This window comes from Plasmodium gaboni, chromosome 10 (genome assembly GCF_001602025.1).
Source record: "Plasmodium gaboni strain SY75 chromosome 10, whole genome shotgun sequence".
NCBI lineage: Eukaryota > Apicomplexa > Aconoidasida > Haemosporida > Plasmodiidae > Plasmodium > Plasmodium gaboni.
This window is the reverse complement of record NC_031490.1, coordinates 718,056-735,995: the sequence shown is the minus strand read 5'-3', so window position 1 is coordinate 735,995 and position 17,940 is coordinate 718,056. Positions and strand designations below refer to the sequence as shown.

At 19.1% G+C, this 17,940-nt stretch overlaps 5 protein-coding genes across 5 annotated transcripts in view; 1 reads left to right on the top strand and 4 right to left on the bottom strand.

Annotated features, from left to right (window-relative positions):
- Positions 1-3,551, bottom strand: part of PGSY75_1020700 (putative histone acetyltransferase) — a gene marked incomplete at both ends in the record, with an annotated part of 4,295 nt that extends 744 nt beyond the window's left edge. The window contains one exon of the mRNA XM_018785977.1: positions 24-3,551. Coding sequence (XP_018641594.1) covers positions 24-3,551 — 3,528 coding nt within the window.
- Positions 3,552-4,392: 841 nt separating this feature from the next.
- On the bottom strand, positions 4,393-10,734 carry PGSY75_1020600 (putative membrane protein; the record flags this gene model as incomplete). Its single annotated transcript, XM_018785976.1, has 3 exons — positions 4,393-10,251; positions 10,423-10,545; positions 10,669-10,734. 3 exons carry the CDS (start codon positions 10,732-10,734, stop codon positions 4,393-4,395), a joined length of 6,048 nt encoding a protein of 2,015 aa, XP_018641593.1.
- Positions 10,735-11,183: 449 nt separating this feature from the next.
- PGSY75_1020500 (hypothetical protein) lies at positions 11,184-12,569 on the bottom strand (the record flags this gene model as incomplete). Its single annotated transcript, XM_018785975.1, has 1 exon — positions 11,184-12,569. One exon carries the CDS (start codon positions 12,567-12,569, stop codon positions 11,184-11,186), a length of 1,386 nt encoding a protein of 461 aa, XP_018641592.1.
- A 696-nt stretch (positions 12,570-13,265) lies between these two features.
- PGSY75_1020400 (putative S-adenosyl-L-methionine-dependent methyltransferase) lies at positions 13,266-15,109 on the top strand (the record flags this gene model as incomplete). The annotated part of the gene is made up of 2 exons (XM_018785974.1): positions 13,266-13,370; positions 13,502-15,109. The coding sequence occupies 2 exons, from the start codon at positions 13,266-13,268 to the stop codon at positions 15,107-15,109; spliced, it is 1,713 nt and encodes a 570-aa protein (XP_018641591.1).
- Positions 15,110-15,530: 421 nt separating this feature from the next.
- On the bottom strand, positions 15,531-17,747 carry PGSY75_1020300 (putative cytoplasmic dynein intermediate chain; the record flags this gene model as incomplete). Its single annotated transcript, XM_018785973.1, has 1 exon — positions 15,531-17,747. One exon carries the CDS (start codon positions 17,745-17,747, stop codon positions 15,531-15,533), a length of 2,217 nt encoding a protein of 738 aa, XP_018641590.1.
- Between the last annotated feature and the right edge of the window lie 193 nt (positions 17,748-17,940).

Genomic DNA, 17,940 nt, shown 5'->3' with positions numbered 1-17,940 from the left:
TTTTTTTTTTTATGCTTGATTACCTTGATGTAATTATAAAATCGATGGATTATTTTTCTAAAGATTGCATTTGTCTGATTTACATTAATTTTGATTTCATCTGATATTTCTTGACAAGTTTTTTTTTGAAATGCTACAGCATATAATATTGTATATTCTAAAAAGCTCAAATTAATGATTACTTTTTTAAATAATATTAAGTTTGCTATAGTAGATAATAGATATAGGATTTCATAAAAATTTCTTCCTTCTAAAACGAATCTTTTTAATCTACATATATCATTTGTATGAAAAAAATAAAATACTGTTTCTTTGTTTATAAGATTATTATCATAAAATGACAAGTGTTGATTTTCATAATTTTCATAATAAGAATTATTATTATTCTGTTGATGATTTTTTATATGTCCATTATGTTTTGAGATATTATTATCCGTTTTATTATCTTCCTTATCAATTATAGAAGTATTATCTTCTTTTGAAGATATAATAGAGTAATTATTATTATTCAATAAGTTGAAAACAATAAAAGATTCCATATGTTTAAATGAATATGGTAATAATTTAGTAACACTTCTTACAAAATCAGTATAAAAATTTGCAATGATATTTTTAAGATCTTCATTTAAATGTTTTAACATAAGAATACTAAATTCACCTGTTATATCATTTTTTTGTTGTTTTAAATAAACAGGAATAAATTTATTTTTTTGCCAGAAGATTAAAAGCCCTTTGGTTAGTCCAAAGCATGTGCCTATATAATCAATATGTTTTAATTTCTTATCAAAATAAATATCTTTACCATTACAATTAAATAATATGACATTGTCATTATATACCACATTATTATCATAACCACTGCAATTGGTTTTATTATTATTTTTGTTGTCTTGTCTTTGTTTTGAATTATATGCATTATAATAATTAAAAACTTTTTTTAAAAATTCAGATCCATAATTTAAGTTTTGCATTGATGGATGTATAGAAATACGTACGACACGTATGCCAATATAATTATAGAAATAATAATTAAAATAATCACTGATAATATAAGGAATTAAATTCCCTTCATATTCATTTATTAAGAGTTCTTTATTATTACTACTATTATTATTATTACTACTATTATTATTATTATTATTATTACTACTATTATCATTTTTGTTGTTGTTGTCACCGTTTAGATGATTCATGTTTTCTTTCTTTTCTATCTCTTCATCATTGGTGTCATTTATTTGTTTCTTATGTGATGTAGTAGGATATTCATTATGTGTATCATTATTTTTTACTAAGTGAATAATATCTTCTAATTTTAGAGATTTTTTAATGTGTTCATTATTTATTATTCCATCTATAGCACAATGTAAGACTCCATATATATCTAGGTCACCAATTTGTTCTTCCAATATGTTGTTATTATTATTATTATTGTTGTTGTTTTTATTTATTAATATAAATAAGTGGTGTTGCTGAGAATCCAATATCATAATAATATCATTAGGTGTATTTTTATAATGAGATGTTATAAATAATGTCATAATTTTTTTTAATAAGGTTTCACTTGTTTTATTATAATTTTTAAAAATATTTTTATTTACAAAATATAATTCACAGTTTGATGGTGAGCAAACATTTTCTTTTATATTAGTAGGTTCATTACAATTAAGACATAAAAATTCATTTAGCCAACTTTCAATTGGATCATTATAACTATATCTTATAGGATTTGTTAATGTTAAATCAATAAAAGCTTTATCAAAATATAAGAAATTCATATTTTTAAAATCTTCATATGATAAATGTGTTATGAATTTTTTTTTTAATTGTTTTAATAATTTAAATGTAAATGTTTTACCTGTTCCTTCATATCCATTTAATGTTGTTGATAATATTGTTATTTCTCCTTTAATTTTTTTTTTTAAAATATCTATAGGGATACAAGCAGCTTCATCAATAATCATAAGTTCTGAATTTAATATATCTTCTTCAATAATATCAAAGAATCTGATTCTTTGTTTTAAATATTTCATATTTTTAAAAATAATAATTTCTTTTATTTGACCCATATTATATATTTTTTCATAATCTTTAAATTCATTAAAACCTAAAATATGTAATCCTTTGTCTAAGAAATCATAAATAGTTTGAACACCTTCATTATTTCCAGAACATATTATTATATTACTATAATTAAAATATATACTCAAAGAAAGTAATAATCCTAATGTAGCTGATTTGCCTCTACCTCTATTTGCTAATAAATTAAAAAGAACCTCTTTAATATTTTTTTTCTTTTCTTCATCATTTCTTAATATTTTACACATATTCAAAAGAACTTCTAACTGATCTAAACTTAAACAAATATTTAATAAATTCATTATATTTCTATCTAAAAAACTATATACATCTTTTTTTTGTTTTTTTTTAGAATTATAATTATTATTGTAAGTATTAGCCGTTGTGCTAGCATTTGTAACACTATCATAATTTTCATATGTTTCATGTGGACTTTTATTATTACTTGAAGGTATATCTCCAATTTTATTTACTTTTATAAACTTTGAAGAATATAAAAATATTTTCTCTTCTTCTTTTTTTTTCTCATTTTCTTCGCATATGCTTTCTAAAAATTTTAATTTTTCTTGTAACAAATTTTTATCAGGACACAAAAAACCTCCCAGCGTCGCAGATTTGGCTTGATGAAGGGTATTATTATTAAAATTATCATTATTATTAAAATTATCATTATTATTAAAATTTTCATTATTATTAAAATTATCATTTTTATTATTATTGTTGCTAATACTACCATTTTGTTGACCTTTTCTTTGATCCTCTTTGTGTTTCATCATTTGTATATCCAAACTATGTGCCACATCTACATTTTCCACTTTAGGTGTTATTTTTTTTATTTTTAAATAATTATCATTTAAAGGTAGTATATTCATTTCATCATCTATAAACATTGCATTTTCACATGTATTTAATGATAAGAAAAATCGATGTATATAATTATTATATACATTACATATACCATTCATTGTATATTTTTTATGATAATTTAAAGTCAAATTATATAAATCTTTTAATTCATTTTGTTTATTTATTAAAAAGATAATTAATCCTCCTCCTATTACAGTTTCTAAACATCTACATAATATATTAGGAGTTATATAAGAAAAATCTTGTAATATACATATTGAATATGTTTTTCCTAATATTTTTTTTGATTCTTTATAAAAACAAAATCTTATATCTGCATTTTTTAAAAACATATCAAAATTATTATCTACAGTTTGATCATATATACCTTTTTTTATTTTCTTCTTCATTTCACGATATCTTTTTTTTTTACTAGTTGAAAAATCTAACTTCTTTTTATAACACCATAATATATTATGTGTTCGATTTATTAAACGATTTAATAAAAAATAAAAATTTACAACCACATTCTTTCCTTCATCTCCTACAACAAAAAACATGCTCCTCTGACCTAAAGCGATATTATTTTCTATTAATATTTTTATTCTATTATCTACTTTTTTCTTCATCCTCAAATATAAATATAAAAATAAAACACAAAATTAAAATGTATATTATATATATATATAAATATATATATATTTTTTTTTTTTTTATTGTAAATATTATGTATTTTTTTTTTTTTTCCCCTTTCTTTTTTTAAATTTAAGGTTTTCTTATTCATCAGGAATATTTCATTTATATATGTGACTTGAATATTTTTTTAAATGTAAAAATATAAAAATAAAAAAAAATAAATATTATATATATATATATATATATTTTTATTTATTTATAATTCCTTAATGTATGATATAATAAATATAATTACATAGGAAAAAATTAACATTATATATTATGTAAATATAAAAAAATAATGTTGTTTTTATATAATTATATATATTTCTATTTCTACATATATATATTATATATATAAATGAATTTGTAATTTTATATATATGTACTTAGAAATCCTTGGAGGATTATATTTATATATATATGTTATTTATATATATTTGTTTGTAGAGGTATTCATATTAATTTATTATAAATATGAGATTATATGAACCTATATATTTTTTTTAAAATATAAAATTGTAAATAATATATAATTTTTTTTTTTTTTTTTTTTTTTGGGGTTAATAAATATTTTGTTATTTTATTAAAAAAATATATATAGATGAAAAGTTATTCATTTTATGTTCAACATATATATATATATATATATATGATATATATAATTTTAAAAAAATTACCAAAAAAAAATAATATATATAAACACTTAAAAAAAATCACATATACATTGAATATATATATAATATATATGATATATATATATATATATATAATATATATAATATATATATTATATTATATGTAAGATATGATGTCCTTTTTTGAAATTTTTCTATCAAAAATTTGTAACAAGATCTTATATGTTTTATATATAAAAGGTATATATATATTTTTACTTAGCTCATTGTAATATAACCAATATATTTGTTTGTTTAAGATTATAAAATTATTAAAATATATTTTGTTAGAATGAATGGTTGGATTTAAAGTTTGTTGATTTTGTTTTTTATTATAAATTGATTGAAATATATGTATACTATTTTTATAATTTTGTTTTATATTTTTTTCTAGAGATCCACATAACCATAAGATTTTATTTTGTTCATTTATATTTTTTAATATATGATAAAGTGTGAGACTTCCTATATTAATAATAGACATTTTCTTAATATTATTTTGAGAAGTATTTATTATATTATCTGTATGATAATAATATATTGTTTTTTCTTCATTATCATTAAGATTATCATCATCGTCATCTTTATAATGATGAGAGTGATGGTTGTCATTTTGTTTGTTTTTTTTAATAAAATTATTTACTAGGGCACTCATTGGATACAATTTTATTTTCTTTAATTTATTTTTATATTTGTTATAAAAGTTTTTCTTAGCAAATAATATCATACTTTTATAATCTTTATGTGGTAATAGACCATATAATATAATATGATCAGAAAAAGAAATAGATGATGAATATAAAGAAGAATTAAATGTAAGGTCACTACATTGTGTTTTATTTATTTTTATAATTAAATCTTTTGGAAGGTGTATATTTATTTTATATTTGTCATATAAATTAAAAATATTAAACAAAGAAAACTTTAATAACAACAAGACATTTTCAGATAGAGAAGATAAGTCACAAAATTGGAAGTTTATATAATTCTTCATATTAATAAGATGATGATTATTTTTTATAAAATGTTTTGATTCATCCATATGTTTCATATTTAATATATTTGTCATATTATTATTTTTAATTTTTTTGTTTCTTTTATTTTGTAAATCTTTAGGGTTTCCTTTTTTCTTTTCTGTTTGCATATTATAATTATTATCAAACTTAATATATATATTATTATTATTATTATTATTATTATTATTATTTATTTTTTTTTTTTTTTGAGATTCACACATCTCACCTCTTATAATATTACCATCATATAAAAAAAAAAGAAATAAAGAAAACAAGTCTCCAGATATATACACATCTTTTATTTTTAAAAAAATTAATAAGTTTAATAATTTCAACCATTCCTTTATTTTTCTCATATTTATAATACTTAACATATTATTCTTTATATTTGGAGATAAGATACATATATATCTTGTTTCTTCTCTTTCTAGTGATATATGCGAATTATATAAATCTTTATATATTTCTTCTTTGTTATCATTAAATTTGAAGAAATTAAAATAACATGATGTATATAAAGATGATAAAAAAAAGGATTTCTTTTCACACTTTGAAGATACAAATATTTTCTCAACTACCGATGAGTCTTCCATTTTTTCTTTCTTCATATATTCTATCGTTTTAAAGCTATATATATCCTTCTTATTATCATAATGATTATGTTTATATTTATTTATTTCTTTCAAATATTTAAAAAAATCAAAACTTGAAGATAGTGGTATATATATAGAAAAATTATTTTGATTCATATATTGAAATAAATAAAAATATTGAATTATAAAATAATATAATTTATAAATATTATTTGAATTATATTCCATATAAGAATCAAATAAGAAATATTTTAAATAAGCAGAATAATAATTATATAATATATTTATATGATTCACAGATATAAAATTAAAAATATAAAGAAGACAATATATTATTCTATGTATATATAAACCTATTTGTATATTTATATTTTTTAGAATATTCATTGATATTATATTATTTAATATATTCTTATCATCTATAATATAAGTATCTATATTTAATATATCAAATAATTTTATAAAATGAAAATTCACGAATTTATGTTTTATATTTTTGAACTCTTTACATTCTTTAGATTTTCTTTTTTTTCTCTTTTGATTGTTATATTGTGATATGTTCGATGAATTTTTAATATTACCATTATCCTCATTTTTTTTATTATCATCATTTTTTTTATTATCATCATTTTTTTTGTTATCATCATTTTTATCATTTTTATCATTTTTTTTATTATCATCATTATTTTTATTGTCATCATTTTTTTTGTTATCATCATTTTTATCATTTTTATCATTTTTATCATTTTTATTATTTTTAATTTTATTTTTCTTCTTTTTTTTTTTCTTTTTATTTTTCTCCTCACTATTAAATATATTATCAGTTTCTATAACACTCTCCACACTAACTTGAACATTATTTATATATTTATGTGTATTCATATTTATATTATTTTTTTTTTCTTCTTCCTTCGATTCAACTTTATATAAACATTTCAGTTTGTTTAATTTTTCTTTTATCGCTTCATTTAATTGTATATAATAATTTTCATATATAATCTGACTAAATTCTTCTTTATTAAATATAAACAATATATGTCCCTCCTCCTCCTGCTCTTGCTCTTGCTCCTCTTTATTATCATCATTAAATATTTTATTGTTTTTATCATTTTGATCATTCTGATTTTTAAAATTTTTAAAAAAGAGAGGAATGTTACTGTCTTCCACATTTTTTATATCATTATATTTGTTTATTTTGTCAAAGGTTTTTATATTTTCATTTAAAAGACATATAGTTTCGACACCACTCGTGTCATTTGTCTTATTATCCTCATAAATATTAGAATAATTCTCTTCATAATTTATATAATTAAATTTTTTTTTAAAGAATAAAAGTGTGTCTTGTTCATTTTTTATAAGATGTAATTTATATATACGTGTTCCTATGTTATCTATATATTCTTTTAAAAAAGGAAAAATAAAAAATAAAAAAATATTTTCATAAAACGTTTTCATATCATTCAAAGGATTATTTTGTTCTTGTTTGTTGATATTTTCTTTGTTTTTATTTTTATGATGATTATAAATAAATATATAATCAATAAAAATATACATATTTTTTACATTTTTATCTGCATATATTAGAATAGAAGAAATTAAATATATAATACATTCCTTTATATAATTGACATTATCGTTAGGTTTATTGGATATATACAATTCATATATATAATTGATAATTTCGATTAAAAGTTTATGATCCATATGAATGAAAATATTTTTGCTATCTGAAATATCAACAGGGGATTTATTACAACAAGGTTGATCAAAAAATCTTATGTTATTATTATTATTATTATTATTATTTGTGTTATTATTATTTATATTATTATTATTTATATTATTATTATTCATATTATTATTATTTATATTATTATTATTTATATTATTAATGCTGTTTACTTTTACAAGCCTCCATTTAAACAAAGAATACACATATCTTATTAATTCAATATAATAAAAAAAATAAAACATAGGTGATATATATAATTTATTCTGAAGATACATAAAATTAATAAAAAAAAAAAAAGTTTTTTTTTCTTTTAAATATTTAAGACAAGGGTTATATAAATCAACACAAAATTTATTACTAGTATAATTTAAAAAATTTATGAATTCATATTTTTTCTCATCTTTTTTTTCATATTTTTTCTCATCTTTTTTTTCATCTTTTTCTTCTTTATTATTATATAAAATATTTTTTTCCATATTATTCACTGGAATTATTTTTTTTTCTATCTCTTCTTCCTTTTCTACACCAGTTGTAGTATTTTTATTTTCATTTTTATTTTTATCTTTATTTTCATTTTTATTTTTATCTTTATAAGAAAACGAGTTTATTTTTTTATAATATAATATTAGCTGGCATATATATGTTCGTATGATATATATAAAAACATTCAAAGAATATTCTTTATTTTGATTGAATGTGTTATATATTTGTTGATATAAATTATTTATATGCTTCCAATTGGTGATATTATAATTAGATATATATACATAATATTTTTTTTTTTCAGAATTATCATAATTTTTTATTTTATATTTTTTTGATAGGATATATTGATTTAGATTTCCTTTCTTTAATAAGTCAGAATATTCATGTAAAAAAAAATGGAACATGAAAAATTCTATGGATTCATCATTATTTGTATATATTTGATGTGATGAAAGAAATTTACATTTCATATAATTAAAAAAGGATTGAATATTTTTATTTTCTTTATCGTCTGAGGAATGTAATATATGTTCATGTCTTTTATCTAAAGAAATATTATTATTATATTCTTTTTTATCTTTATTAAGTTGTATAATATTATTACATTGGTTCTTCTTCTTTTTAAAAAAAGGAACAATCTTTAGTGTATGTGGTTTATATTGATAATGAATTTTATAAGTGTTCATATAATTTGGGTTTTTACATATTTTATGTTTATATGTTTTATGTTTACACATTTTATGTTTATATGTTTTATGTTTATATGTTTTATATTTATTAAGATTATTTTTAATGTTTCCCTTTTGACGTATCTTTTTTTTTTTTTTTATATAATAATTTAATTTTATATATGCAGAATTATTAATTTTGCTTAATAATGCAAGAAAAGGTTGTATATTTATATAATTAATTTTTATATTATAAGTAGAATTAATAAAGTTTAATATATTAGAAATTTGTTTTATTCTTATAGGATATATATTATTGATTATGTTATATATTGATTCATATATATATATTTTTTTATTATTATCAATATAAAATTTTTCTTCTTTTCTATTTGTTATATGTTTGATTTGATTTCTTTGTAGATTATGAATTAGCTTATCATATAAAGAATGTTGATCTGTGGATTTATCATTTTGTTTATTATATTCTAAATAATTTCTTTCATCCATATGATTAATAGTAAAAAAAGAATTTATATATATATATACATGTTCTTTAAAAATATTATTATTACAATAATATTTTATAGTTATACATCCAAATGTATTAACAATATATTCAAATATAAATGTTAGGAGTATTTTTTGTTTGCTTCCACTTGGTTTTATATAACCAGAATTAGGATATATAAAAAGAGTATAGTTTTTATCTTCATCAAAATATAAACCATCCTTTAATTTTATTTTATTATTACTATTATTATTATTATTATTGTTATCATTTAATAATATTTTTTTTTTTAAAATTATTTTATAAAGTATTACACTTGAAGAACAATTTTGAAGAATAATATATTTATTATACATTTCCTTTCCACAATTATTTATTTCAATAAATTTACAATTTATTTTAAGATAATTAACTTGGTTTTTATTACATGTATTGTTTAAATATTTGTTTTCACTCCATTTATATTTATTATCATCACCATTATTATTATTATTATTATGTTCACATATGTTCATGTCCTTTATTTCATTCTCTGATAACAATAATGTTTCATCACTTTCTTGATTTTTAATTTTCTCTCCTTTTATATATAGAGGACTATCTAAAGGAACAGCAAAATTTGATAAAAAAAATTCCACATTATTTTTTATCTTATCAATTAATATACTTTCATATTTTTCTTTTTTTCTTTCTTTATTTGTTTTATATGATGGACTTAAATAATTTACATCATCATTTATTATTTCTTCAATATTATTTGTACATGTATTTTTTTTTTTTTTGTATGATATTTCTTTTTCGAATACTTTATTAAATATTCTTTTACTTTCATATGACATCTTATTTTCTTTTAAGTTCATTTTATTTATTGTCTCTTTGAATTTTATTTTTTGGGTTTCATATCTCAGGTTTTCTGTCCAGTTAACTTTTTTTTTCTCTTCTTGGTTTATATATTCAACTATGTTGTTTATCTGGGTTAGAATAAAAATATGATAATAAAAACAAAATGGATGAAAAAAAAAAAAAGGGACAAACCGTGAGATATATTACGTGTGTGTAATTCATAAAATGAATAATATCAATAGATACAAGATACAAAAAAATATGTATATATATATATATATATATATATATATAATTACTTCATTTTTTGTCCTATATTTTTCGGCCTGTTCCCCTAACGTTTCTTTCTTCTTGGTTTTATCCTTTAATATTTTATTTTGCCTCTCCCATTTTAATTTTGTTTCATCGTGTTTTTTTAAGATCTACAATAAGAAAAAATAAAATGCATATGCCCCCACACAAATATATAAATACATAAATACATATATATATATATATATATATATATATATATATATATATTTATTTATTTATTTTTTTGATACCCTTTCCTCCTTTGTGCTCTTTAAAATTTTAGGACTCGAGAGTTTTTTCCCCTTTTTATCATCCATACTTTAAAAAGAAGTGAGGAAAAATAAAATTAAATAAATAAAAGCACACACACATATATATATATATATATATTTATTTATTTATTTATTTATTGTAAGTTTATATTTTTATATTTAGTTAGATTAAAAATTCAAAATAATATTTCTCTTATTTTTTTTTTTTTTTTTTCTTTTTGTGCATATTCCAAAATTTCGTATCTCTCCATCCGTCTTGATAGATAAAATATATAAATAAAATTTATTTTTTTATGTCGTGAATGTGTTTGAACATAGGGTTCTTAAAAATAAAAAATAACATATATATATAAATATATATAAATATATATGTATATTTTATGTTTGTGAGATATCCTTATATATTCTCTGTTGTTTGGAAGGTAAAAGATGATATTATTCATGTGCATACTTATAATATATTCTTACACACACATATATATATATATATATTTTCATTTTTGTGTTAAGAATTTATTGTATATGTCATCATTTTTATAAGAATCCATTGAAGCATTACTCCTCACCAGATATGGAGGTGGTATGCCAGGTGTGTAATCAAAAAAGGAAGGAAAATTAGTATTATCAAAATGTTCATGTGGATATAAAAATAAATTTTCTATATCATATAAATTTCTTAATTCTTCTGTAAGAATATGTATTTTAAGAGGACCACAATGTGTTATTATCCATTCATCAAATTTATTACAATAACAATAAACTACATTAGATATATATGGTATTTCTAAATCTATAAATATTTTACTTATTAATTTTCCTACTTTTTTATTATGTTTAGCTGTATTACCTGTACATAATATTAAAAACATACCTATATCTCTTCTTCCACATTTATCAAGGTCTATAACTTTAATATCTTTTACTTTTTCATGTTTTAATATACATATAATTTGTTCAATCGTAGGCATAATACCTTTTTCTAATGTCATATCTTCATCATCATCATTATTATTATTATTATTATTATTATCATCATCTTCATAGTTAAATAAAAAACCTTCTTTATCATTTGGTCTTATTACAGGGTTTTTCATGTTTGCATAGTTATAATAATCTTCATTTTCATCATAAACATAATCATCTTTATTTATATTATTTTCTCTTTCTTTATAATATTTATAGCTTTCTTGAATGAGCTTTTCTTTATTATTTTCAAAAAAAACCTGTGCTGGAGTTAAAAAATTATAGGACTCATACGTTTGACCATATGTACTATTTTGACTATTTGAATTATCTTTATATTTGTTACTATTATAATTATTATAATGAATATCATTATATACACCATTCTGAACATTTTTATTATCCAGAATAAAATTATTATCTTGTATTTTTTTATTTATTATTTCATTTTTATTATGATCTTCTTTCATATTTGAATACTCTGTTTTTTTCTCATTGAATACATTTAAATGATCTTGTTTTTTTTTTAATTGTAAAGATTTATAGTAATCAATAGTTTCTCGAATAAAACATTTTATATCTATATTATCATTAGACATTACATTATTATATTTATTATTTATATTAAAATGATTATCATATATATTAGCATTTATCATTTCATCAATATTATCTTTTTTATTAGAATTTTTTGTGATATCTTCATTTATTAATTCACACTTAAAAGAAATATTTCCTTTATTTATAATTTCATTATCAATATTTATTAGTTCAATTTTATCTTTCTCATTATATGAATGTCTTGAATTCTTAGGACTCTTAATTGAATTTTTTATCTTGTCAAAAATTTTATGTTCACTTGTAGTGTATCTCTTTTGTGAACCCAAGAACGAAAAGGGGCTGAATTTCTTTAACATATTTATAGTGAAAAATATAGCATTATAAATAAATAAATAAATATATATATTATATATTATTTCCCTTGGATTGTCATTATTTCATTTATTTCAAAGAATCCCCACAATCTTCATAATTTCACAGCCCACATCATACATAAAAATATTCAATATGTAACTATATATATTATTATTATCAATATGAAAAAAAAAAAAAAAAATATATATATATATATATATAATTAGAATATGCCATATGTTAATTAAAATAATAAAGGTTTATATATATTTGAAAAAAGAAAAGAAAAGAAAATCCTCTTACAATATTTACATATATATTATATCATATATATGCAGTGGGTTATCTGATGGCCCTTTAAAAAAAATTAATATATATATATATATATATATATATATAAATATGATTAAATAAGCATTATAAATATTATTGCATTGTATTTTTTTTTTTTTTTTTTTTTTATTTTTTTTTTTTATAATAACGAGCAACGTTGTTTTATATATATATATATATATTATATGGAAAAAATAAAAAACGTATAGCATTTTAAAATGTAATAATAAAATATATGAAAAAAATATTAATTATTTTTTAATATAAACATAATATATAATGTAAATTATATATATATATATATATATATATATTTATTTATATATTTTTATATATTTTCTTTAAAATGATATAGTTTTATAAAGATGTCATTCATATATAGAAAGGCCGCATCTATGTTATCAAAGTGTTGCCAAGGGAGAGGTATCAAAGAAATTCTTTATGAAAAAGATGACCCGTCCAAAAAAAAGGTAAAAATAAAAATAAAAATAAAAATAAAAATAAAAAAATTTATATATACATACATATATATATATATATATATATATATATGTATATGTTTGTTTTTATTTTTACGTGTTGGATTTTTTCTTCATCTTAGATACATTACCTGATATATAAAACCCTAGAAGATTTGAATATTCTAAATGATATATACAATTTGTATTTAAAGAAGATATGTAAAAATAAATACCTAGGGCTTATACTCTTAAGCGTCTTAGTGCACAGAAAAAAAATCGACGGAGGAGGAATTATAAAAAAAGAAATTAAAAAGAAGGAAAAAGATATTTTAAAATATTACGAAGAATATAAAGGTTGTTTTAATCATGATGAAAAATTAAATGATGAAATGATAAAGAAATATTTTATTATATATGATGAAAAATATGAAGATGATAATATCCATATAGATAATACAAAATGCTTTGAGAATATACAAAATAAAATAGATTTACAAAGAGAGTCAACATTATTTAATAATGATATTAATAAGAATAGATTTGAAAATATTATAAATAGACTTATAAAAGAAAATATACATATCGAAATTGATGATGATGTTGAATACTTATATAAAATTAACAACAAAGATGTTTATAAACTTATAAATAATATTATATATAAAGAAAATAAAATAAGAATAATAGATAAAACATCATGTCTAGTTGTGCAAGCAGCAAATATTAAAAAAGGTATGATCATAGTTGATGTTTGTTCTTCACCTGGAAGTAAAGCGATTTTTTCTCTTTCTCTTTTAAAAAAAAAAGGATATTTGATATGCATTGAAAAAGATAAAAAAAGATGCTATACTTTATTAAATGAACTTTTAAAAAATAAAGAATATGTGGGTTTATATATGAATGAAAATTTTGATGATAATCAAAAGATAACACTTAATAAAACAAATTTTTTTCATAATGAAAAAGAAAATAAAAAACAAAATAAAGATAAAAATAAAAGTGAATATAAAAATATAAATATACAAAAAAATGTATATTATATACAACACATAAATAAAGAATTGTTTATAAAAATATATAACTGTGATTTTTTTAATTTGACAAGTCAAGATTTTTCCACATTTCAAAACATAGATGCTGTGTTTATTGATCCATCATGTTCTTCTAGTGGTATGCCAGATTTTATATACAAAAGTAATATGATGAATATGTATCTCCATGATAATGAAGATAATCTCAAAAAAAATAAAAATAAAAATAAATATAATAGCAACGGTAACAATAATAGTAACAATAATAGTAATAATAATAATAATAAATATAAATTATCAACATCTTATAATAATGACAACATTACATCTAATAATAACACATTAGATGAAAATAAAACTTATTCTATTAACGATGATATTTTAAAAGGTAACATTCCAAGGGTACCTACTTGTTTTATAAATAAAGTTAAAAAATTATCAGAATTTCAAAAAAATATATTATCACATGCAATAAATATTTTTAAAACAGCTAAAGTTTTTATTTATTCAACGTGTTCATTTTTTGAAGAAGAAAACGAACAAGTCATACAATACGTTCTAGAAAGGTATCCTAATATTAAATTATTAAATGCTGGTAAAGAGAAATTTCTTTTTAGAAATGGTAATTATGTGTTCTCAAATAAATGTGTCCGAACCTTTCCATTAATACATTCATGTAGGGGCATATTTATTTCGAAGATGAGTCTAGGTCTCTAAGAACTCAACCATATAAATAAACAGACAATAAAAAATATATATATATATATATAAGGATATATTTTAAAAGAAGAAGAAAAGAGCAAATTTGCTTTTCATTATTCATAATATCATCTTTTATTATTTTTTTTGTATTTTTAAAATGTTTACACAAATAAAAATATATATAAATATATACACACACACACATATATATATGTATGTTTATTTTTATTTTTATTTTTTTTTGTTATTTTAAGATGGCTGAATATATAATAAACCTAATGTTAATTATAAAAATATAAAGTATGAATTTAATTTATATTTATCAAAAAAAAAAAAAAGAATATATATATATATAAACACTTACACATATATATATTTATATATATATATATATATATAAACACTTACACATATATATATTTATATATATATATTTTTATGATATTTGCTTTTCTGGTGGTGTGTCGGCAAATCGCTCAGCCTTCAATGTTTGCATGTACTCATCAAACTTGTTGAGGTCTTCAAATCTAGGCTGATATATTTCTGAGGATGCATTCCATAGTGTTAAGTATCCTTGTGTATCAGCAGCTATAAGTCTTCTTCCATCATGTGACCAAGTTAATTTATTTGTAGAAGAATTATCTAAAGAAACATCAAAAAATGAGGACTCAGTATCATATAAAATATTCCATAATTTTATTTTTCCATTGCTACTACAAGTTGAAAAAAGAGCAGGATGTGTTGGATTCCATTTTATATCCATAATATAATCTTCAAAAGAATCAAATACAATTAAAGGATTTTTAATATTTTTTATACTTAATAATTGACATGTCCAATCTATTGAACTTGTTAATATAATATCATTATTATCATTCATTCCTTCAAGTGAAGGATGGAATTGTGCTGATGTTATAGGTCCCTTATGTATAGAATTTGAATTTATTATACCTACTTTCATACCATGTATTTGTGCTTGAAATAATGATCCATCTTCTGTTCCTCCATATAATGTATTTATATCACCTTCAGGGAATGCAAATGTTGTGCATGAAATTTCTCTGTTTCCTTTTTTTAAATCTATTGTATTAGATGGATATGTAAACATACTTAAGGACCAATTACATAATCTTCCATCAGTATCTGCTGTTATTAAATTATGAGAATTTTGTGTTCCTATTATCTCAGCACAATATATAGAATGCATATGACCTTGTGATGTAAGTAATGTTTGTTGTATTGGCTTTTGGCTAGCTCTTATATCCCATAAGACTACATTACCTGTATATGTACCACCTATAATTAAATGTGGATGGAATTTATTAAACAATGATGTACATACACTAGATTCTGATGTAAATACATATTCAGGTCTATTCTTCATTGTAACATTCCATAATAAAACATATCCTTCAGGTTCTATACAATTATTACATTCTGATAATCCATAAGAAGCTAAAAATAATTCATTATATATATTAGATGTTCTTACATCTGTTATACCTCTACCATTTATATATTTTTTACAATAATATGTATTTATTAATTTTAATTTATCCACATCTTCCGTATTTTCTAACATATCATTATTATCATAAGTATATGCACAATGAAATAAATCTTGTTCACCTAAAAAACGCTCAACTATCTTACTACTATTCTCAAGAAAATATAAAAAACTAGAACTTTTTAATATCTCCTCTTTTTTTTCTATATTCATACTTTTTAGATATGTTGAGTTATATGTATTTAACGTATTATCATTGTAATTAAACGTTGTAACATTTTTATTGTATATATAATTATTATGACCATTTTGGTTATTATAATTCTCTTCACACGTTTTATTTACATCATTTTTTTTTTTTTCTTTTTTTTTATCATCATTATGTATTCTGCTATCATTCGTATGTTTTATCTTATACATCAATAATTTCTTTTTATCATGACTTTTTCTATGTCCCTCGCTTATTTCTTCAGTGTTATAACTCAGTGATGTTTTTTTTATATTATTCATATTGTTTATATTATTTATTTTATTTTTTTTTTTGCATATATTATTATCTAAAAGGGACACTTCATTATTTTCAACAAGATTAACTTGAATGGATTTATCAAAAAAATTGATTCCTTTTGGTTGTATGTGTATAACGTTTTTTTTATTTTCTTTATTGAACATATCAATATGAAAATTAAAATTAGGTATAGAATTTTTTTTTTTATGCAAAAGAAAAGATTTATTCATAAAAATATTATCCATAGAATTTGGATGATTGAAAGGTTGTTCAGTATAAACAACATTTTGATTTTTATTATTATTATTATGATCATATTCTGAATAAAATGACATATCATTAATTTGTTCATGTGACTCTTTATTACTATGATGAATATTATTATAATTAGCAGTATTTTCTAAGGACTCTAAAAAATTATATAACATTTCATTTGGATCAGGATATTCTTCAACAACATTATTAAACGAATGTATATTATTCTTTTCTTTTACAGCATGTTGTCTTTTTTTTAATTCTTCTAAGTATTTTTTCTTTACTTCTAATTCTACCATCTGTTCATTTATTTTATTCTCTAATTCTAGTCTCTCGCTTTCATCAATGGGCTTCAAAATATCGAATTCGGATATGCTTTCCATTTTGTGTAATGATAAATTGGTAAGATATGTCTAAATATATATAGGTGTGTATATGTAATATGAATATATATATACAACATGCAAAAAAAAAAAAAAAAAAAAAAAAAAAAAAAAAAAAAAAAAAAAAAAAAAAAAATAATAAAAAAAAAAAAAAAAAATAAAAATAAAAATAAATAAATATATTTTTTTTTTT